Raw genomic sequence first — 24,964 nt, 5'->3', positions numbered from 1 at the left:
TACTGTTATGGGGCCTCTGTGGCTGGTACTGTTATGGAGCCTCTGTACCTGCTACTGTTATGGAGCCTCTGTAGATGGTACTGTTATAAAGCCTCTGTAGCGGCTACTGTTATGGAGCCTCTGTAGCTGCTACTGTTATGGAGCCTCGGTAACTGGTAGTATAATGGGACCTCTGTGGCTTGCATTGTTACAGGATATATGTGGCTTGTATTTATGGGGTCCCTGTTGCTGGCAGTTATAGTAAGTATTGCTTTATCCTGTAGTGCTAATCCAGAGGAAGGCTAAAGACATATAAAGTAATTGGCAATTGCCTCATACTATGAGAAATTAATTCTCTACCATCTCCAAACATTAATAAATCCATTGATCAATGATCCATCTCATGATAACACCCAATTATCTTAACATCCTGGCATTTATGACTGTTGGTGTTATCGGTACTTCTGTCATTGCCATATTGTTTTCAAGGCAATGTGTCTAGTACTCTGTTATAGGGCGTCTATGGCTAACACATTCTCATGGGAACATTTTTGGCTTGCATACTGGAATGCTCTACAGTATTATGACTTTGGGGTGACCTACAGAGTGTATCTACATCCTGCTATAGATAGCGTGTTGTAATAACAGATTGACAGATTGTATAAGCAATTGTGGCATGGGGGGACAAAGTTCAATTGCCTCAGTGAAAGCATAGTGATAGATTTAAGACATATTACCTAGTATTTTTTAAAATATTTTTTTTTAAATATCTTTCATGTATACTTGTAAGATTCTTAAATAGTGTGACTTATAGCCTGCAATTTCCAGTAATTAGTAATGACTCTAAGAGCCTGTTATTTGCAATGTTGAACATAGCCTCTAATTATTGAATTTAGAGGAGAAAAGTACAATTACAAACATCTGCAGCTCCAACATTAAAATTATAGAAAAGCAAGCTACATGTACAAATATGTAATAAATATAAACTAATTATAGTGAATTAAAACCTCTGCTTACATTTATATTCAGGTGATATTATTTGTATATTTTATCTCATAAGGAGTTGGAGATACTCTGTCTTTAAAGTGTTATCTGCTATTATTTTTGTCATTCATGAACCATTCCCATTCTCCCACGTAGCATATCTGCTGAAAAGCTAACATTCTGGCTTGATTCTATTGAATGTTAGCATAACCACTAGGTAAGAAAGACGTTGCTGAAATTGAAAAAAAACATGATTTCTGTTTTTCTGTGAAGCATAAAACTAGGATGAATTTAGAAAGTCATTCAAATTATTCGGGAATGTGGACCAATGGTGAAAGGTGGTCTGGGTTTCTTTAACAAATGGCATACACATAGATTATGTCTTTAGTGTTGGGCATCTGATTCTAATACTTTTTCTAATTGCGAACATCAAAAAAGGATATTTATCAGACATTAAATATGGTTTACCAGGTGTAAAGGGAAGTCTTTTCTATGTCAGATATTATTTCGGTGTGCATCTCTGCCCTCTGGGGGAGAATACATTAGACACATCCAATGCATTCACACGAGCTGCCCTTCCCCCCCTTTCTCACCAGGTAATGGTATTCCATGAGGTAGCCATAAGCCCATGCCCTTCCCCCCTTGCACGTGCATGAGCCTGTGATGTCACACAGATGTGCACGGACAAGGTATAAGAGGGTCAACGGCCTCACACTCTCTCTCTTATTTCCTGCTCCCATAGGACTCCCCTTCCTTCCTGGTCTGCTCTCTTTTCCTGCCTACCTGAAGACACACCAACTCACCAACTTGGACCACATGGACCGCTAAGTATCTACATGTAGCAGCAGCTACACGTTATGCTCTCCCCCTCCTTACTTCAACCCTTTACCTGCATATCCCCTGGTACCTGTTTAACCCTTTCCCACCATTAATCCTTCTATCCCCTGGTACACAGCAACCCATTCCCCTTGTTAACCCTTTATCCTCCTGCTGTCCCTGGTAACCCCTGCTATTAACCCTTAGTGTACAGAAATAGTGTGTATTGTATTGTAACGTAACTGTATTCATATGTATGTTTAGGTATGTGGGTGGAGGTATAACGTAGGTTTGTGATACCGTGGTTATACTGTACTACGTATAGTGTGAGTATACTCAGTATATATTAACGTGGTATGTGTATTGGGGTATACTGATACTATACTGTGATTGGTTACTGTGTTCTGTGTTTGGTGTATTTTATATGTAAGTGTGATTATTGTTAGTAATAAATATTACCCTTTATTTACTATACAATTGTATTTACTCAGTCGTATACAGAACTTTAAGAGATCATGCACTGGTGACTGCCCTAAGTCCAGCTGAGCATGTACTGTTAAATGTTTTGCATGTGCCGGCTCAGGCCATATTGCGTAGTACTACAAGTCTTTGGGTACTAAGCAAGGTTGTCCTGTTAAATGTTTTAAATGTGGTCAGATTGCTAGAAACTGCCATGGTATGAGCAACCGTGGAAAGCCTAGTAATGAAACAATAGAAAATGGCCACATTACATCAAATTGTAGATTTTGGAAAGGACAAAATGGCTACATGACAATCTCCTCCACACATTTGCTAAACCATGTGTTCAAAGATCTGAATAACGAACCACAACTGGTTTGGAATTCGGCTGTGAATTTCAAGTAGGCCATAATTTAGATGTCCACAGTTAGGTGTTATCTCTTTGATGTCTGTACTGTGTGTTTATGGTCTGTTGTTCATTCCCAGTTCTTTTGTTGTCATTGTGTTTTCTTTTGTGGCTCCTTCACAGATTCCATTGTGCTGTATACCTGGTTATCAGTAGTTATGTAGTTATACTATATGGGTGTTGCCTGTATTTATAATACATAAGAAAGCCACTCCAGGAAAACAACTGGAGAATCGGCCAATGAATAGTGATGTATTTGCTTGTTCTGTGAACTTACATTAGGTATAGAGGTGCGGACAGATAACATAAGTTCACTTATAGTGTTATGTTATACTGCGCACCTAGACCTTGAAATTCAAGATGATAATACATTTACATCTATTATCGCAAAATGTTTTAATTGCTCTCTATTAGGATAACATTGAAGTTGTTATTGTACTGTGAACTCAGGTTGAGCAGTGCGAACAGGTAACATAAGTTCATGGTGTAGTGTTTTATGTTATTCTGTGCACCTAGACCTGGGGGGTTCAGACACGTAACACAACTTCATCTGAGGCGAAATGCGAGTGAAGATAAATACAGCGAATAACAGTATGGCTGATTCTTTTGTGTTTAACTGGAGTGGTCCTTTAGGAAAGGTTGACAGGTGGAGGTTACCCTTGCTTTACACCCATATCTTGATTTTAAGATAATGGGTTTGGTAAGATGGTGATATAGTTCCACAAACATGAGAATTGTGAAGATCCACAACATGGTACTTCATCTATAGCTCCCGTCAGATATCCTAACTTATAAGGGCAGCCATCCATATCTGTCTGTACAGATGGATGTTGGAAGGAGGAGGATACGATACTCTGCCAAGGTAGTTAGGACCAGGTGCTAAGACACCAGCGTTGAGATACTGAGGGGACCTGTGAGATGAAGGTCAACCCACTATACCTTCTTAAAGCTTAAGATACATGGGTCAAAGGTATTGGAGTTGGTACTGAGTGCAATATGTTTACTACACAATCTTTGCAACTAATTGCACCGGAAGAGGAATACTCCTCCAAGGAGCATTTTTACCTTTTTGTATTATCACAGGTATAGATGTAGCAGAAAGGAAGAACTCCAGTCACCCCTGAGTAGAGGCTCGATATCCGCTCAGATGATCCTGTAAGACTCCAGATGATCCTGAGTTCAGTGAGGAAGAGGATATCGTGGAGGAGCTTAAAGAGTCTGAGAATCGAGTCTCCATCCCATTCCCTGAAAAGAGACTCAGAGGTGTCCTGATGGGAGAGCCTGTTTGGGTGCAATTCCAAAGCAATTTTCTTCTTCAACCTGCTCATCCACCCTGTGATAGTACTGATGGGTGAAAGGACTTGCCGACCAAGTAAACTAGGTCAGGCGTAAAAGCATGAACTTGGACTAAGGACATAACACCAATACTGTTCTGCGATCCGTAATCGTCAAGTTTATGTATATCTATATTTGTGTAATGTAATATGAATCAATGTGTCATACAAAAACTTTCAAGGTGTACATATAGACATTCTAGGTGTAGATATGTGTCCGCAACATAGGCATACTCAGTGAGGACGTGCCCGCCCTACAGCGAGTGAGTATGTACGTGTAGGCGGACATATATTTACAGCCTGTAGTCACCCCATTTGCATGTGTACCTTTCACGTGTTTATGGAGGAGTAGTGAGAGATGCTGGTTGAGCATGAATCTCTATATGTATATATACCTATGATTTGGGGGGAATATTTTTGTATGTTTGATTATTTTACATTTTGTATGTATGATTGGGTAGTATGTAGGAATCCTTAGGGACAGGTAAGGTATACGCACACCCTTGTAGGTATTTGCCACCTCAAATTGAGAACTGGTATGGTCAATACGATGATGGATTGAATGTCAGAGGGGAAATGGAAGGCGATGCTCCACCCCACAGTAGATTCCTAGGTACCAAGACATCACCTCCTCCTCAGGGATGTTAACCTGCCATGATAGAGACATGGATATCGGCCCACAAAGATTGTTTTGTCTTCAATCAAGATACTGAAAAGATTTGGAAGGATAACGGATTGCGTACAAAGGTTGTCGAAAGGCGGGCTAAGCCATTCCAAGGCTGACCATGTGAGGAGACAAGTAGCCTTACACGGGTCGGCATGCTACAATGGGATCGGCCACTAAAAAGACCTGCTGACGCCGCTAAAGAGGAAAAGATGCATAAGAAAGATCCAAGAAAGAAGATCAAGGACTTTGAGTTTCTATGGACTTTCAGCTTCGTTTTATGGACTTTTTGAGGTTCTGTCTAAGGTTAATTCAATGGGCTTTGCGTTTATATGGACTTTTGAGTTTGAGGACTGGCACGAATGTGTCCTTGAGGCGCTAAGTGATGTCTGAAGTACCTATATCCAAAATTACACTTCATTCCATCTACGACCATTACCAGTAACAAGGTTGAGGGGGTAATACAGAACAAACACTTCCACAAATTTCATTGTCATGTTCCCGACAACAGGGAAGTGTTTTCTATGTCAGATATTAGTTGGGTGTGTATCACTGCCCGCTGGGGGATAATACATTAGACATAGGTATATGAGGGTCAACGGCCTCACACACTCTCTCTTATTTCTCTCTCTTATTTCCTTCTCCCAAAGGACTCCCGTTCCTTCCTGGTCTGCTCTCGTTTCCTGCCTACCTGAAGACACACCAACTTACCAACTTGGGCCACATGGACCGCTAAGTATCTACATGTAGCAGCAGCTACACGTTATGCTCTCCCCCCTCCTTACTTCAACCCTTTACCTGCATATCCCCTGGTACCTGTTTAACCCTTTCCCACCATTTACCTGCTATCCCCTGGTACACAGCAACCCATTCCCCTTGTTAACACTTAATCCTCCTGCTGTCCCTTGTAACCCCTGCTATTAACCCTTAGTGTACAGAAATAGTGTGTATTGTATTGTAACGTAACTGTATTCATATGTATGTTTAGGTATGTGGGTGGAGGTATAACGTAGGTTTGTGATACCGTGGTTATACTGTACTACGTATAGTGTGAGTATACTCAGTATATATTAACGTGGTATGTGTATTGGGGTATACTGATACTATACTGTGATTGGTTACTGTGTTCTGTGTTTGGTGTATTTTATATGTAAGTGTGATTATTGTTAGTAATAAATATTACCCTTTATTTACTATACAATTGTATTTACTCAGTCGTATACACTTACGTAGCAGCAAAGCAAGTAGATTAACATTAGAATAAGGAAAAGGTAGGGGAACTAAGCATAACCCTAGTGACCCTGACTATACAAGAGAAGTAGTACTGTGTGGTGTAGATATACAAGAGAAGTAGTACTGTGTGGTGTAGATATACAAGAGAAGTAGTATTGCGCGGTGTATAGATAGAAGTAGTACTGTGCAGTATAGAGATACGAGAGAAGTAGTACTGTTCAATGTAGGGATTAAAGGGGGTAGCAATGGTGGGTGACACAAGCAAGTGAAATCCACCATTGTACAAGGCCCTTTACACACGTGTGTGTGTGTGTGTGTGTGTGTGTGTGTGTGTGTGTGTGTGTGTGTGTGTGTGTGTGTGTGCATATATATATATACACTACTGTTCAAAAGTTTGGTGTCACCCAGACAATTTTGTGTTTTCCATGAAACAAAAGCGTACTCGACTACGCTATTGCTTCCGGCAAAATTACGGATCCGGTGCATAACAGAGACAAACGAAAGCAACGAGCACCGGATCTGTCACCATTGAAATCAATGGTCATGGAAACGGAAACCCCTGTTTCGTCAGCTTGTGTCTGTTCAGTGTCCCTTCTTAGATGCTGTGGTCTGCTGAACGTAGCATCTAAGTGATTTCTAAGTGTTAGACAGAGGAAGCCCATCGGTCACTGATGCTGATGGGTTGCTATTGTAGCTGGAGCCAAAACATGGCTCTCAGGTCTGTCATTACACCTATTAGGCCCTGACACAGGCAAGACCTAATAGAATGCCTGTCAGTGTTACGCTATATTAAGGTCTTGCAATTGCAGTCCAATCCTCTAGTGGGACTATAAAAAAGTTAAAAAAAAGTAAAATAACTACCAGAACTATAAAATTATCACATTATTTAAGCCGTACGGTGAACGCCTAAAAGAAAAAAAGACAATGTCAGAATTTTGTTCCTCCCACTTCACAAAAAAATGGATTGCAAAGCGATAAAAAAGTCATTTGTACCCTAAAATTCGTGTCAGTTTGTGTCTGTTCAGTGTCCCGTTCTGACGGAAAGCTCAGACGGAATGTCAGAACGGGACCCCAACGCAGATGTGAACAGAGCCTAAGTTTGTCAACGCAGCAGAGCTCTGCTTTTTTCATTTAGTTCTGATGACGTCTTTGTTTAAATCTGTCCCAATAGTTTCAAAGTCTGCAATATATATGGATGGCAATAGTCATAATCCTTTAGCAGAATAGTTTTCTATTGCTCTTCTCATTCCTCTTTGAACATAGACATTCTTACCTAGCTACACTAATTTCCCATACGACTTTAATGACAAGTGCATTACTGAGAATGGCATGTACTTTAGTTTGCTTTCTTATCCCTGTGGAGTGTCAATAGATTTATTATATATAGTTGGTGATTCCGAGTTTTCACACCACCAATTCAAGTAACTTAAACAGTTTAGACTAGTTTAAGGATTCTCTGAATTCACCAATCCACATATTTACATCTGCTAGCCCATAGAATGCAAAGGGGAATAAATTCACAATTTTTTTTTTCTTAAAGTTGCCTGGTTTGGAATAAAAATATTATTTTCGTGCCTTGGTAAAAGTGGAGAGCAGTTACAAGAAGCTTCTCTCACTCTATAGGACCTGTCTTTTTTTGTATTACACAGACAACCTATGATATGAATAGGCACTGCATAATTCTTAATTTCCCCTGTGGTGGCACTGCAGGGAAACTGAACACTTACTGCCAGGTTTACCCCCAGATTACAACTGATCACTGGGGGTACCAGCAGGGGGACATTTTGTGATCAGCTTATTTTTAATGGACGCTTATTGCAACAGTGGTGAATAATTCAAGGGTGATCAGCCTTCCAAAATTACTCCAAAAACAAAGCAACACTTCCTCCAGAAAGTCAAAAAACATCTGAGAATTCTCAAAGAATGAAAGACTTTGAGTTCCTCAAGGGAAAGTAATGGAAAGTCAATTATTTAACCATGATGATAATGTGTTGGTGTGGGAATGGTTTGCTTACTCAGTACTTGAACCAGAAACTTATCACTGAGCTAGAATATTGTTGGGGAAAGTCTAGTCCTATGTCCATAAACAAAACAATGATCCAAGACACAAAAGAATGTCTACAACGAGAATGAAAATTCAAGTTTTGAATTGACATAGTAAAAGGCTATATCATGTTTGGACAGGATGTGAAATGAGCAGCTCATATATGAAAATTTACCAATGTGTCCAATTTAAAGACATTTGCAAGACCAATCACCAATTAATATAAAAATACAATCAAATAATAAGAACCGTTTGTTTGCAATTTTTGCTAATAAATGTGCTATCGCCAGTTCATAGATTTAAAGGGGGACTTAGTATTTATTTATATGGGTAATATAAGAGCTGGATGAATTTCATTTAAATAAAAGAAGAAGCAACAATTGAAAAATGTGTCAAGCATTTACCAAGGTTCCCTTTTATCTAATATTATATTATGTTTAAATAATAAAATTGTGGGCACAATTACTTTTTTATATTGTTATGGAATAAATATATGTATAATGTATCTGGGGCCCCAAGGAGTGAAATGTTATAGAGGAGAACATGTGTTACAATAGAATGGGTATTTTAGAAAGGTTAAGAGAGGAAATAGTTTACAGCTGCTCTGCTGTGTCTTGAAATTGCGAACAGATGGCAGTCAATCACTTGACCAACCCCCCTAAGCATAAAAGGAAACCTAAGGGAATACCTTGTGTTCCACCAATGGGAAAGAAGGATGTAAGGATGTAAGGATTGAATATACAGATGACTCATATGTTATGGAATGTTTTTTGTTCTGACGCTATAAAAGCGACCACTACAGTTAAATAAAGTCAGAAGGATTTTTACTTTGAGAAACGTCTCAGTGTATCTGTTGCTTCTCCGAGCTCGCACCCCCCCACCTGATTTGAACCTGCATGGAGATCAAGGCGTAACGTGACCAAATTGCGATCACAGAAATTGGCGCCCGAACAGGGACTTGACCAGAAGGACGGCACCCCACCTAGGGGATCTCCCGGGACTTGAATGGCGACCACCCGGACGAAGGAACGTGCAGACCACTGCTGCAGCAAGGTAAGAAGACTTAATTCTTACAAACTCTGCTCTGCACCTTCCTGTCTGGTAGGTCACCTTCCCGGTAGTACTCCTGAGGAATAGAGGGGCCACATGAGGGTATTTTTAGTGTAAAAATCTGGTCAAGTCTATATGTAATCCTACCCTCAGGATAAAGTGCCTGATCTCCATGGCAGTATTTGTATGAATGTTGTAGGAACCCAGTTTTGTGTCACAAATGCATTTTAGAATAAGGAAATTGTTTTTGGAAAAAACTTCCGATAATCCGGCAAATTACCAGAAACATGTGTACATGCTTCAGGTGACTACGGGGATTATGATAGGCTAAATTTTAGCCTGAAAATCGAAAATTTTGTGCAATCTGATAATCTGGCAAAATACCGAAAATGTGTGTACAGCATTGAGGTACTTGCGGGGATTATCATGCACTGATTTTCAGCTCAAAATTCCAGAATTTTCTGCAATCCGATAATCCGGCATGTCAAATGAACAGCTTGATTTTACGTTTTCCTTATTATTTGGATCAGGAATATTTGTCATATTACTGTTATGGTGTGGAGGATATCTCCTTGAGTGGTGTTTAAAGTGAATAAGAAGAAAGTAAGCTAGTTATAAAAGGAATTTAATTCTCTGGCCAGAGTAGAAGAAGGTTTAAAAGGGTTTTGAGGGGATAAGTAACTGTAAAATAGGTGAGAAAGGTAGTGTGGGACTTTCCCTAACAGCCAATAGCCATAGTGTTTGTTAGTGAAGATAAAAACTGAGAGAGAAGGGTAAGAGTCCCCTCCATCATAGCAGGGCTATGGGAAACAGTCACGGCAAACGAGAGTTTGAGGTATGGCATATGGGTGAGCAAGCACCTGTTAAAAGGGTGTAAGCTTACTAGGGGATCGTAAATCCAGAAATTCACCTATCAGGAAAACTACCCCCTACATAACTTAGGGTCTGCCTTTAGGCGACCACTTATAACTAGACAATGGGGAACTGGTGTCCCTATTAAGTACGGAGACTAGAAACTGTCTAAAACAGATGAGAATGGAATTCGTCTGTCAGCTAGAATCTGTAATAAGAGTCAATGGGGAACTTGGTGTTCCTATGACGAGATGAGCACCCACAAGGACTGACAGCCAAACAGGCAGTAGCAGAAAGAGAAGGTAAAAAGGCAACGCAGGGAACGAATCAGTTAATGAAGGCATGTGGAATGGGAAAAGCGGGAAGATTAGATCTGGAAAAATATAGATGATATAATGAGCAGATCCTATGTGGGATTATTGTTTAGTTGGTTGTAATTTGGCTCAGTTGGATAGTCCAGAACCACACAGAGTCAAATGACAAAGCAGATTGGAGTAGATGGATTGTAGCATCTTTTAGAAAGCAACAAAGAGCCTACAAATGTATGTAATGTTAATACACTGAAGTAAAAGTGCAGGAGGTTGTCAGAGGAAATTCATATTTTATAAAGTAAAGTTTAAAGCAAAGGGAGGTATAGAAGTAGTAGTTGTTTTAATCTTGCAAATGACCTTATAGTAAATTCCCATATGGTATAATTTAGAATCAACTAGTGTGATAAGAGAAGGGGGAGGTGAAGAACAGCTGCTGGTGAGATAAGAAATGTAATCTTGTTCTTGAAATAAATGGACACAACATTAAATGCTGATATAGATATTTTGTATGACTTTGTGTCATATTGTATGTATTAGAAAACAGGACCAGCCGACGCCCGGTAATGGCGTCCGTACCTCATGTTGAGTGTGTCCTCATTGTTGGTGGGAAACCCCCTGCACACTGTTTCCAATGAGAGAGGCTGCCCCCCCCTGCCCCTGATGTGGCCACGCCCGGCCCATCCAAATCAGTATGAAATAATCACCTTGTTAATTTTGTCATTTGTAGTGTTTTTTCTATTTACAGAAGTTCCAGTCTAGTTCACTGATGAAACAACACGTCATCATAATATAGAGATGGTGGCCGACAGATTGTACGGTTAAACATTAACGTAGATAATTCCTATACAATGGTGTGATAAATGATTGCAGATACGTATGTTGTTTTGCCGGCATTGAAAGTGTTAAGATTGTGAGAAGTGGTGAGAAGCTGCGAGTTTGTGACCCCCCTCCCTCCCCTCTAAAGTGTGCTGTGTTTGGGAGGAGGAGGAGGGGGGCTGACTGGGTGCAGTCTGCAGGGCTGATGAGACAAAGGGATCTCAATATGCACTGCTGAGATATATATATATCAGTAATGTCTACAAACCGAAATACATTTCTTCTCTTTTGCGCAAGCGCTGTTGGTTATAAAAGTTACGATATTTATGTGTTCTGATGTGATCAGATTTCATGTGTTTTGATAATTCAGATGTATTAGACTACAGATACTGTGAGACACGGGGGTTTTGAAAATGTATGTGCCCCCACCGTTATACTGTTTATTGGTTTGCAGTAATTAATGTTATCAGAGATAATATTTTCTGTTTTATTGAATAACTAACTACAATTGTTTTATTTTTGATTTCACACATGAGTTGTGTCATTGTAAAGATCAAATGTTTGTCAGGAAAAAGTCATTTTTGTTTCAGGCTGTTGTACATTACAAGGGGTTAAATTAGTGTTATGTTGAGATGTAGTTTTGAACTCTGCTACATCACTCTCGCAGAGTCCACAAAGGGGGGAAGGGTGAAGGAACTGATCAGGTACAATTTTGGTTTATGTGTAAGAGACCATCCCCCTCCAGCAAAGTTACACAGGAGGTGATGTGACGTCACTCACATGAGTTTTTATGGATTTAGATGAGGGAGAAGGCAAAACAAAACTTGTATATTACTGCTATTCTAACTCAAGTACAACCTAAGCATTTGTCAACTGCAAGACATTTGAGATTAATCTGTGCACTCCTTCTCCCTGAGCAGGTCACACTCCATAGCTGTGCTACATTGAACGCAGCTACCTTACTGCCTTTGGAGCAAGGGGGAGAAGACGTAGGTAAAGTATGGTCACAATTTTTGTCTGAAACTGATGAACATGATTGTATGGCCCTTATGGCCCAGGAAACAGTGGGCTTTGCACATGTGAAAGATACCCCACTCCAAAACCCAGACCTAATACTCTTTGTGGATGGTTCAAGGTATTGTGTAGAAGGATCTTTTCTTGCAGGATATGCAGTAACCACCGAAGATGTAGTCCTAGAAGCAGCCTCCTTACCAGCGTCCCGCTCAGCACAAGAAGCGGAGCTTAAGGCCCTGGCAGCAGCATGCCAACATGCAGAAGGAAAGACAGCAAATATATACACTGACTCTCGTTATGCTTTTGGGATTGCACACGATTATGGCCCCATATGGAGGGCAAGACAATTTTTGACCTCTGCAGGTACACCTGTAAAGAATGCAGACTTTGTAAAATACTTGATGGAGACCCTGATGTTACCTACAGAAGTAGCAGTAGTAAAAATTAAAGCTCACACTAAGGTGAGTTCACCAGAGACAAAAGGGGAAATGCCCGGCAGACGAAGCGGCAAAGCAAGCAGCACAGAAGCTACCCGTGTTAGCAGCCGTATGTCAGATAAAAGATCCAGAGGAAACAAGACCAGCTGTAAGCCCGGAACTACTGCAAAAACTTCAAGGACAAGCAACAAAAGAAGAAAAAGACAAGTGGACGGCCCAAGGAGCAACGCTACGAAAAGATGGCCTCTGGCAGTGTAAGAATAAACTGTGCCTGCCTAAGACAATGTTCCCAATGATGGCCCAAATAACACATGGAGCAACTCACCAATCAAAAACGGCAATGATGGACTTGGTAAACAAGGTGTGGTATGCCCCAGGGTTTAGTGTGATGGCCAGCAGTTTTACACAAGGATGCATGATCTGTGCAACACATAATATTGGAAGAACTGTAAAAGTACCACAGAAGCACACACCCAGACCTATATATATCCGTTCCAGAGACTGCAGATAGACTATATTCAATTACCAAAAGTCGGTACCTAGGAGTATGTGCTTGTTTGTATTGATCTCTTTTCAGGATGGCCAGAAGCTTTTCCAGTAACCAAAGCTACAGCCGTAGCCACAGCAAAGAAACTGATCAACGAGGTGGTGTGCAGATATGGAGTTCCAGAGGTGATCAAGAGCGACAGAGGAACTCATTTTACGGGTGAAATCATGAACTATGTGTTGTCAGCTCTAGGCATAAGTCAAGCCCTACATACACCATACCATCCACAAAGTAGTGGGAAGGTTGAGAGACTAAATGGGACTCTCAAATTGAAAATCCAAAAAGTAATGGTAGAAACCGGGAAACCATGGACCGAGTGTCTACCATTAGCCTTGTTCTCAGTAAGATACACGCCCACAAAAAGAACAGGTCTCAGCCCATATGAGATCTTATTTGGGTCGGCTCCCAGATTAGGATGTTATTTTCCACAGGTGCTCCAAATGCAGTATGGTAGACTAACAGATTATGTATAAACACTGAACAAACAATTGACCAAGGTGCATGCACAAGTATTTGCTTCCATTCCAGGTCCTGATTCAGTTGAAGGGACGCATAAGCTAGAACCAAGAGATTGGGTCGTTGTCAAAAGACACGTGAGGAAAAGTCTAGACCCAAGATTTGATGGTCCTTTTCAAGTCCTACTCGTTACAAGCACCTCAGTGAAGCTCGAAGGAAAGGCAAGCTGGATTCACGCCAGTCATTGTAAAAAGGTTCTTCAGCCAGAAGAATGAAGATCTTTGCGGTTGTTGCGGCGGTTGTTGCGTGTGCTCTTATACAAAAAGGCAGAACTGCTACTCCTGTACACGTAATCAGTACAGAATCACTGGAACAGTTCAGGACAGGGTGGGCGAATGCCACAGTGGATAGAAAGCAGGGTAACTACACCTGTAAGGCCAATGACCCGTGTTATACTACAAATGTGACTACAACCGAAGGGACTTGGAGAAAAGGACCACATGGAGGGACTGTGTACCTTCACATAGACAAAACAGCCAACATTAGCATACAAGAAGAGACGGCTGTTGTTTTGTTGTTATGAACCAGATTTACAGTATCTATAGAAATATACAACCAGTAAAAATAGAAATGAAATGATAAATAAGATTTATGAAAGATGCAACAAGGAGAGGCTCAACTCTACGATTGTAATAAAAGAAACTGATGGGATGATATTATGTATGAATAATAGCCAAATAAGAAATAGAAGATATTTTGTATTCTTGATAACAATTTGAAGAGATAGTTTTAAGCCACATATAACAGTACAAAGTCTGGAAAGAATCCCACACACTTGTAAGAGCGCTGTAACCCAACAGCAGAGAAAGAATGTACACTTCAATATTTCCTTCCCTGAATCCCCCAGCTGTCATAGACAAAGAAGAGAATGGTATGACCCGCTATTAGGAGGGGTAGGAACGGGATTAGGAGTATTGAATGAGATACAGTTATGAACAAATTAAACTCAGTGGGAGACGACACATCTACTGCATTAAGGATAGGTGCCTCATGGTTACCTACTACCTTTGCCATACAACAGAAAGGGTTAACTATAGATGAACTATTTCTAAATGTTTTTAATGAAAGTATGCTAACCGAATATAGAACATTACAGAATGTATCAACTTTTGTAAATTGGACAGTATGTACGCTTAAAACGATGTGGCAACAAGAACAGATGAATAATTTTAAGAATAAATTGTTTAGTAGTCATGTTAGGCAATGGACAGACATTCTGCCCATAGGAAAGAGAAATGATACGTGGTTATTGTTACAGCCTGAGTATACTGAGTGTACACCTAGATGGTGTGCAGGAAGACTAATAGCATTTAATGTGAAAAATCCTACTCTATTATGCAAATTTATTGTTATGCCAATGGTAATGATTGATCCGGTGACATTATTAGGACAATATTGGATGCCAGAAATGAAAGGAACACACATAGATTCTCAAAATAAGACCAGGAATATAGATTTGTGCCAGTTAACAGAGCAAGGATATGTATGTAATGAACAGTCAGGGATATATGAACCCTGTCTAATGCAGCAGCAGGATAATGTATGCGCACTCACTATAATCCCAGAAGCTAACCTACAGGTTTATATTGAAGTAGGTCCACAGCATGTATGTTTAATAACTAACGACAAGCAGACCCTTAGCCAGTTTAATCTCATAGGACCATTTTCAGGATGTCTATACAATGTGATGCATTTGACTTGGGGGAACCAAACTATAGTGTTCCTGCCTACTTTAGAAGAAATAATGTCCACTGTATGGGTACCTGAACCTTTGCCCTATGGAAATTTTAGTTTGCCACTGGAAGAGTTAAAACAAGTGTTACAAAAGTCTAAAGACGTAAAGAAATTGATAGCAGCCCATAATGTAACTCTAAGTAAAGTGAAAGTATTGGCTACAATAGCAGCTAGGGAAGTAATAAATTTATCGTCAGCAATAAAAGATGCCAGTGCCCATCACTGGTATGACGTTTTTACAGGATTTTCCCCCACTGCCACTAAGATACTGCATGTGTTATTCCAACCCTTGATATGTTTCATAATATTGTTTATATTGCTTACATGTTTTAATTGTTATACATTTTGCAAAATAAGGGAAGCATTCAGTCAGAGGCCTATACATTATGATGAAAGAGTGTTGTGAGATTACCCCACCTACATACCTGTGTGAATCAAGTGAAGAAATGGATCGAAGCCTTGCTATCAGGAGATAGAAGTAGCATTGGAATTTAGGTGTTGGTAAAATCACAAAAGGAGGGATTGTTATGGAATAAATATATGTATAATGTATCTGGGGCCCCAAGGAGTGAAATGTTATAGAGGAGAACATGTGTTACAATAGAATGGGTATTTTAGAAAGGTTAAGAGAGGAAATAGTTTACAGCTGCTCTGCTGTGTCTTGAAATTGCGAACAGATGGCAGTCAATCACTTGACCAACCCCCCTAAGCATAAAAGGAAACCTAAGGGAATACCTTGTGTTCCACCAATGGGAAAGAAGGATGTAAGGATGTAAGGATTGAATATACAGATGACTCATATGTTATGGAATGTTTTTTGTTCTGACGCTATAAAAGCGACCACTACAGTTAAATAAAGTCAGAAGGATTTTTACTTTGAGAAACGTCTCAGTGTATCTGTTGCTTCTCCGAGCTCGCACCCCCCCACCTGATTTGAACCTGCATGGAGATCAAGGCGTAACGTGACCAAATTGCGATCACAATATCAATGTATTTAGCAAGCTAGATACATTAACCAATACTGGAGAGAAATGTGGTTAAATTATTTACTGTATGTAACATGAAGTAAAGTAACTAAACATGTACCATAAATTACAATTAAGTAGAAGCATTAAAATATTGATGAATGAACCTGAATGATTTAGCGACAGGTAGATAAACCCATCACGTTCTTGACTCATTTCTTTGCAGGTGCTGATTTATTGTAAATGCCTGCCCACCTCCCCATTATTATTATCGGCGTTCTTTCTCAAGTGTACGATATGTTGTGCACTTATCTAAACTTGAACCCATTAAATTGATCTATAATTTTGGTAGGAAATTACACATTAGGCCATTAAAAGAGTAATTCCTTTTGGAGTCCATTGCCAACAAAATAAAATTCAAGGTACTTGTGCTGACGTTTACAACACTTTGTGCCCTTGTTCTGTCCTATTGATCTAAGTGCTTAACCAATTACATCTCAAAGTGCAGTCTCACATTCTTGGGATAGTACCAGCAGCTACTACCCAAATCATTATACATTCCATGTACTGGTAAGATTTAAATGATGAAATAAATAAATGAGAAGAGAACTGCATATTATGTTTATGTTCCTACTTATCTTTAATTAACCACAAACTTATACTACAACAAAAAAAAGAATTTGTCGAATTTAAATGAAAACTTTACTTACCATGGCCAGTGGTATTAAAGACACAATGTCCCTTTCATTGACGTATATTTTGGAAACACCAAGGTCTGATACAGCTTGCCCAAGGTATTCAACTTGCCAGGTGATTATCTGTACTCCTGATGGGTCGGTTGCACTGCCAATTTTAAAGTCTATCTGGAAAATTTCATAGTAGTTTTCTAGAACACTAGGAACAAAATGACATTGCTGTTACTAAATTAGAATTCTCCAAGGAGAGATAGTAATAAAATACTCATTGGACTAGTAGAAAATCATTTTCAATATTATCTTTTTAAACAGTTTAATTTACGATATTCATTTTATGAAATGTCATCAAGTTCTGTAAACACGTCAATTACGCCCACATTTCACATCTGTCTGACAGGTATGTTTTCAACTAGGCAAACCAATGTATTTTTCGCAATTCAAGTTAATGATGTAGACGTATAAAAATATCCAATAGTTGTCATTTCTCTTTTTGTACGAAACTTTTTAAACATGTCGAACAATAGCTGCTTAAAGAAACCAAACTGATTTTCTATTTTAAGACATGGAATATGACAGTCAATTTACTTCTGTTCATAGAAATGGATGAACAGCTTTAAAGATTGGAAAAAAAATACAGGCGTTTATTGTGCTCTAACAAGATCTATCATATACCATCATGTGATGTGCCAATGCAGGTATGTTAGAAGTTGCATATGTAGCAATCCATTGATATTTGGTAGCTTATAATTATTCATTTCTAATTTGTTACTGGTGACATGCTACTAATACTTAAAACGTTTTGCCAGCGTTTTGTCCCTGAATGCAAATGAGCAAAGAAAGTTCTGTTTTGACATTTGATGGGTAAGGCAAAAAGAGCAATTGCCCAGGGGCCCAGTTCCCTCAAACACTTTCCTACATACCCAGCAGCAGCAAGACTTAAAAGTTGGAACTCAATTCTCCTTGCTCTGAGCACCAGTGCCTTATCTGCTTGCACTGCTAACTCATCTGCCTGCACTGCCAGACATCTCTCTCTTTACTTACCTCTAGAAAAATATATGTTTAAGCATGTTTAAAGGGAACCTGTCACCAGCATTTCACCTATTAAACCAGCAACACCTGGTGGAAGTGGGTGAAAAATCATTTTTATGTAACCTATAATTATTTTCTAAATAGGTTCTGCACCTTTAGTATTCAGTTTTTTTCATGTTCCTGCGCCGTATGCTAATGAGCATAAAAGAGTCAGATCTTCGTTTGAAAAGAGTCATGTCTTCATTCCTCAAGTCCTTACGAGTTTACCCCGCCTCCTTACTATTAATTGACAGCTCCTGGCCTCGCCCCAGCACACACGAAATCCCATGCTTGCGCATCGATGTCCTGAGTGCGCACAATGGGACACCATAGCGGCGCATGCGCAGCAACTAGATTTGAGGCCAGGACGAAGCAGGGAAGGGTGTCGGACCATACGTGACAGGCGCACGTGCGCTATCTCAGACGAGATTTTGGCATTCAGGGCGGGGCAGTTTTCGGCCGAGGAAGGGCATAAGAAGAGGAACGAACGAGACTCGCGGATTATTTCCATAAAAGGCGCAAAATGTTTGAGAGGGGATAACGGCAATTAACTTTTGACAGCAGTGGCCAACGAGAGGTAAGTAGAGTTCAATAGGTGAAATGCTGCTGACAGGTTCCCTTTAAAAACAACCTGCCCAAGTCTTGTTTTCGCCAACAGTGGACATTGGGGGATAGTTGGGATTTGGCCATTTTCATTATGGCTTCAAGGGGTTTTTCTACTTCCTAACAATATTTTATAACTCCGACAACATTGATAAACTCTAAAAGCATGCCTACTGTATGTTCCTTGCCTACCACTACGGGCTCCTTTCTCTTACTCTGACCCCCACGGCTCAGAGGTCTTTTTTCCGTGCAGAGCCTGGAAAGGGTGGGCCATCAGATCTGGTCATGTGACTCATGTTATAATGTTAGGAACTACATTACTCATGAGTGCCTAGTCTTCCTCTGTGCGGCTACTATCTACCCTAAAGTGTTGCAGACAGAACTCTGTGGCAGTAATCAGCTATCAGTGTTCAACATGGTAAAAGAGTGGCAAAAGATCTGTTGTACATGAACTTTTTATTTGCAGACTTTAAAAACAGAAAAAAAATCATACTAAAAAAGATAATGGTTCTAATAAAATATGTTATAAATCATCAGTTTACATATAAAGAGAAATCATACTAGTCAACCCTCCCAATTCCATATTTTTCACAATGGTGTGAACCATATCAGAGTTATTAAGTCAAGCCCAATGGTAAAAGGAGGAGAAAAGATGGAGCAACGATGAGGTATTGAGATGCACTGAGATGTGCTAGATAGACAGCTAGATAAAGTAGTGTAGAAGAGGATAGGGGAAGCAGCGCAGGAGACTATGCAGGAGTCCCACGTGACAGACATACTGGAAGAAAACTATGCATGCTTGTCCTGTGATTAACAAACGGATACAGAGGACGTATCCCATGAGTAAGATTGGGGGGACTTGGTGGACAAATTAACGAATAATACTGCAATATAGAAAATTAAAGACAAATATATATATAGAAACTAAATAGTGGGAATACCCCATTAACTTAGCCACGCATTATATGCCACTGTTACTGGGGAGAGGGCATCCACCAACATTTTTGCTCAAGGTCCTCCACTAACCTTGATCTGGCCTTCAATGCTACTCTGAGAAGAGAAATGCAAAATTCCTCTATATAAACCGTAAAATGGTGTACATACTTGCTGCACAATACTATTGTGCATCATTCAATCAATTCACCACTTTCTCTTTTTTTTAAAAAAGGACTTTTCAATATAAATACTATAACATATTTATAAAAAATGGAATACATGTACAGGTAAGACTTGTCATACAAGCTGTCCTCCATTATAATTAGCTATACTAGTAAACACAAAAAAAATTAACCAAATTAAAATTAGGAGCATAGTCCAAATATGTACTAAGTATCTCTAAACCCAAAATATCCTGAGATGTGTGGCACGAGACGTTAAACAAACATGTAAAAAACTTTTAACTCTGATGGATGCCTCTGGCGGTTGCCATCCTTCAGCCATCTGTTGCCCATACTGTAGACTCCTATGTTAAAAAACGTTACTATGACGGATTGACACATTGTAGATCTCATTCATGAGGAGGGAAAGGTTGGCAAAAATACATTTATTTACTATAGAGAAGAGAAGATTGAAGGGTAATATGATCACTGGCCCTTATCAAAACCTTTGTGATAAAGTATTATTTTTGTGGACCACAGACAGGTCACTGCTTGAGGATAAAAGAAGAGGGATTTAATCACAAAGTACATAAGCTTTACTTGACTGAAAGTGTGGAAGGATTTGTAGGGCTTGTTTTCATGAAGACAACCCCTTTTTAAAAAGAAACCAATCTGGTGATGCACGGATTGCCACTTCCCTAAGCCCTGGCGAAAACAACTGAAGCCCTGTCTAGCAGTATATTTGTAGCATTATGTAGCAATCTTTAACAGTCTTAACACATTAAATACACTGCAGCAAGAAATTTTAACTTTACTTTTTCAATGGTTCTTGTGTGATATTAAGTCAAGTTAAACTTTGCTACATTTGTACATACCCTAAAAATGGTCTAGACAATTTTTGTCAGAAAAACAACAAACAGGGTTACTGTTATTAACAATGTAGAGTGTTAAAAGAGGTTCCACTACCGGACAACTGATGACCTATTCACCGGATAGGTCATCAGTATATCATCGCTGCGTGTCCGACACCTGGACCCCGCACCGATCATCTGCTCTGGCACCGGACGTCCATGCTGGAAGCAGATGGTTCCGGTCACGGAATCGGGGCCAAACTGCAGCTCTGCTCCTATTTAAGTGAATAGGAGCAGAGATGCAGTTCTGCAGCACGGCCGCTATGCAGTGTACGGAGCCAACTGCATAGTGTGCAATGACATCTGGTGCCTGGAAGCAGCTGGAGCAGCTGATCGGTGCGGGGTCGGGGTGTTGGACACGCACCAATCACATACTGATGATCTATCCGGTGGATAGGTCATCAGTTGTCCCGTAGTGGAAAACCACTTTAATCTGAAGATCTGTCCGATTATCAGTATGTCTTTTGGTCTACACTACTCAAGAGTGTTTTTTTCCCTCTGGATCAGCTTGGGTTTGTGTGTAACAGGATGGACTTTTTTTTCTACCCATTGTTAAGAAACAGTCACAGATGCTGCCATGTGTGGCAACACTGCCACAAAATCAACGCTCTTGGTACATGTTTTTGCTGATAGGGGCACAAGTCATTAGCTAAAATGATATTTGACAAGTCTTAAGATTTAGGAATAAGGTAATGTAATAGAAATGATAAGCTGTGCTTAAAACCTTAAAAACGCTAAAATATATTGAAGTTGACTTTCAATGCTACATAGTGTATAAGCAATTACACACTGCATGAATAGTATTTGTAAAGTATATATATTTTATCTTGTGACAACAGGGCCAAGTGGTCATAGAGTGCATTATGGCTATAAGGCTATGTAATCAATGTACTATTTACAGGTTTAGCAAGGGTTGTCTAGGCTACTAATAGTCATACATAGAAAATACATTTTTCTTAAGGTACACCTCGGACATTTTAAAGACCAGAAAAGCTGTACAACTATCATTAGTCTACAAATAGGCAAGTTGGGTACTAAACTTTTCTTTTCTGTAAAAAAACAGCACAAAATTACTTTTCAATACATCTACAGTAGCTCGGTTTTTAGACTGCAGTACAAAATGTTAAGCCTGGTTTCAGACTAGAATTTAAGGAAAACTCTACCTAATTTCTCAAGGTTTCAAATGGTGTATAGCATATATGGTTTGACTAAAAGACTCTATGAGCTGTTTATTAGAAGGCAGGACACCCATAATTGAACTTTTTTGACTTGGTTCAGATTGAATCTTCTTGAAATAAAATAGAAGGTTTAGACATATTGAAAAAAAAAATCTTAAAAAGCAGCCCCATCCTATTTGATAATTACCATTTCACAAGCTACAGTAGGGGTATATTCACATGCACTGTTTTCAGACGTAATTTGGGCATTTTACGTCTCGAATTACACCTGAAAAAACTGCGCCATTACGCCTACAAACATCTGCCCATTGCTTTCAATGGGTTTTACGGTGTTCTGTTCCAACTAGGTGTAATTTTACACGTCGCTGTCAAAATACGGCCATAAAAGAAGTGCATGTCACTTCTTGAGACGTTTTTGGAGCCGTTTTTCATTGACTCCATTGAAAAACAGCTCCAATAATGTCCGTAAAATACGCTGCAATAAACGCGAGTTGCTACAAAAACGTCTGAAAATCAGGAGCTGTTTTCGCCTGAAATCAGCTTCGTATTTTCAGACGTTTTTGGTCACTGCGTGTGAACATACCCTAAGAGTTGGCTCAAACATGAAAAAAGTAAAAACCACTATGAGTTTGTGTGAGTAAGGCTCCTTTCACACTACCTCTTTTCAGACGTAATGGAGGCGTTTTACGCCTCGAATTACGCCTGAAAAGACGGCTCCAATACGTCGGCAAACATCTGCCCATTGCTTGCAATGGGTCTTACGATGTTCTGTGCAGACGAGCTGTCATTTTACACATCACTGTCAAAATACAGCACGTAAAATGACGGCTTGTCAAAAGAAGTGCAGGACACTTCTTGGGACGTTTTTGGAGCCGTTTTCTCATAGACTCTATTGAAAACAGCTCCAATAACGGCCGTAAAAAACGCTTCAAAAACGCAGCGAAAAACGCGAGTTGCTCAAAAAACGTCTGAAAATTAGGAGCTGTTTTCACTTGAAAACAGCTCCATATTTTCAGACTTATTTTGTTAATCGTGTGAACATACCCTTAGCGTATGTTCACACACAAACTCAAAAACGTCTGAAAATACGGAGCTGTTTTCAAGGGAAAACAGCTCCTGATTTTCAGATGTTTTTTAAGCCACTCGTTTTTCGCGGTGTTTTTAATGGCCGTTTTTGGAGCTGTTTTCCATAGAGTTAATGAAAAACGGCTCCAAAAACGTCCCAAGAAGTGACCTGCACTTCTTTTTCGCAGCCGTTTTTTTACACGGCCGTTTTTTTACGCGGCCGTTTATATGGATACCATCATTGCCAAGTTGAATGATGAGCTTGCTGCTAGGTCACAATTGGTTGCCAGTATGCAAAACATCATAAAAGATTTCTCAAAAAGGTTACAAGGCCTGATTCTGCTGTAAGTTTGCCCTCTACAGGGCAAAAAGGGGTCGAGTAGAAAGAGTGATGGATCAGATGTCCCAAATCGTGATCCCATCCAGAAACCTGAAGGTAACATTGTTACAAAAGTGTTACGTAAATGTAAGCGTACGATAATAAGAAGTGCGTCTGGTGACTGCCCTAAGTCCAGCAGAGCATGTACTGTTAAATGTTTTGCATGTGCCGGCTCAAGTCATATTGCGAAGTATTGCAAGTCTTTCGGTACTAAGCAATGTGGTCCTGTTAAATTTTTAAATGTGCTCAGATGGGACATATTGCTAGAAACTGCCATGGTATGAGCAAACGTGGAAAGTCTAGTAATGAAACAATAGAAAATGGCCACATTACATCAAATTGTGGATTTCGGAAAGGACAAAATCACTACATGACAATCTCCTCCACACATTTGCTAAACCATGTGTTCAAAGATCTGAATAACGAACCACAACTGGTTTGGAATTCAGCTGTGAATTTCAAGTAGGCCATAATTCACATGTTCACAGTTAGGTGTTATCTCTTTGATGTCTGTACTGTGTGTTTATGGTCTGTTGTTTGTTCCCAGTTCTTTTGTTGTCATTGTGTTTTCTTTTGTGGCTCCTTCACAGATTCTATTGTGGTATAATCCTGGTTATCAGTAGTTATGTAGTTATACTATATGGGTATTGCCTGTATTTATAATACATAAGAAAGCCACTCCAGGAAAACAGCTGGAGAACCAGCCAATGAATAGTGATGTATTTTCTTGTTCTGTGAACTTATATTAGGTATAGAGGTGCGGACAAGTAACATAAGTTCACCTATAGTGTTATGTTATACTGAGCACCTAGACCTTGAAATTCAAGATGATAATACATTTACATCTATAATCGCAAAAATGTTTTTGTTGCTCTCTATTAGGATAACGTTGAAGTTGTTATTATACTTGTGAACTCAGGTTGAGCAGTGCGAACAGGTAACATAAGTTCACGGTGTAGTGTTTTATGATATTCCGTGCACCTAGACCTGGGAGGTTCAGACAGGTAACACAATTTCATCTGAGGCCTAATGCGAGTGCAATTAAATACAGAGAATAACAGTATGGCTGATTCTTTTGTGTTTAACTGGAGTGGTCCTTTAGAAAAGGTTGACAGGGGGAGGTAACCCTGTCATTACACCCATATCTTGATTTTGAAATAATGGGTTTGGTAAGATGGGGATATAGTGCCACAAACATGAGAATGGTGAAGATCCACAAAATGGTACTTCATCTACAGCTCCCCTCAGATATTCTAACCTCTAAGGGCAGCCATCCATATCTGTCTGTACAGATGGATGTTGAAAGGATGAGGATGCGATCCTCTGCCAAGGTAGTTAGGACCAGGTGCTTAGACACCAGCGTTGAGATACCGAGGGGACCTGTGAGATGAAGGTCAACACAATACCCTCTTCAAGCTTAAGATACATGGGTCAAGGCTATTGGAGTTGGTACAGAGTGCAATATGTTTACTGCACCATCTGTGTGACTAATTGCACCGGAAGAGGAATTCTCCTCCAAGGAGCATTTTTACCTTTTTGTATTATCACAGGTATCGATGTAGCAGAATGGAAGAACTCCAGTCACCCCTAAGTAGAGGCTCGATATCCGCTCAGATGATCCTGTAAGACTCCAGATGATCCTGAGTTCAGTGAGGAAGAGGATATCGTGGAGAAGCTTAAAGAGTCTGAGAATTAAGCCTCCATCCCATTCCCTGAAAAGAGACTCAAAGGTGCCCTGATGGTAGAGCCTGTTTGGGTACAACCCCAAAGCAATTTTCTTCTTCAACCTGCTCATCCACCCTGTGAT

At 39.8% G+C, this 24,964-nt stretch overlaps 1 protein-coding gene across 1 annotated transcript in view; it reads right to left on the bottom strand.

The window, feature by feature from the left end:
* Positions 1–24,964, bottom strand: part of LOC142657885 (transmembrane protein 132D-like) — an 863,822-nt gene that overhangs the window by 245,834 nt on the left and 593,024 nt on the right. Inside the window, exon 4 of the mRNA XM_075833390.1 lies at positions 16,872–17,055. Within this exon, the coding sequence (XP_075689505.1) occupies positions 16,872–17,055 (184 nt within the window). The remainder of the gene's footprint in view (positions 1–16,871; positions 17,056–24,964) is intronic.

The sequence above is a fragment of the Rhinoderma darwinii genome, chromosome 1, assembly GCF_050947455.1.
Source record: "Rhinoderma darwinii isolate aRhiDar2 chromosome 1, aRhiDar2.hap1, whole genome shotgun sequence".
NCBI classification, from domain to species: Eukaryota; Metazoa; Chordata; class Amphibia; order Anura; family Rhinodermatidae; genus Rhinoderma; species Rhinoderma darwinii.
Note: the sequence above shows the minus strand (reverse complement) of the source record. Positions and strands in the feature narration are given on the sequence as shown.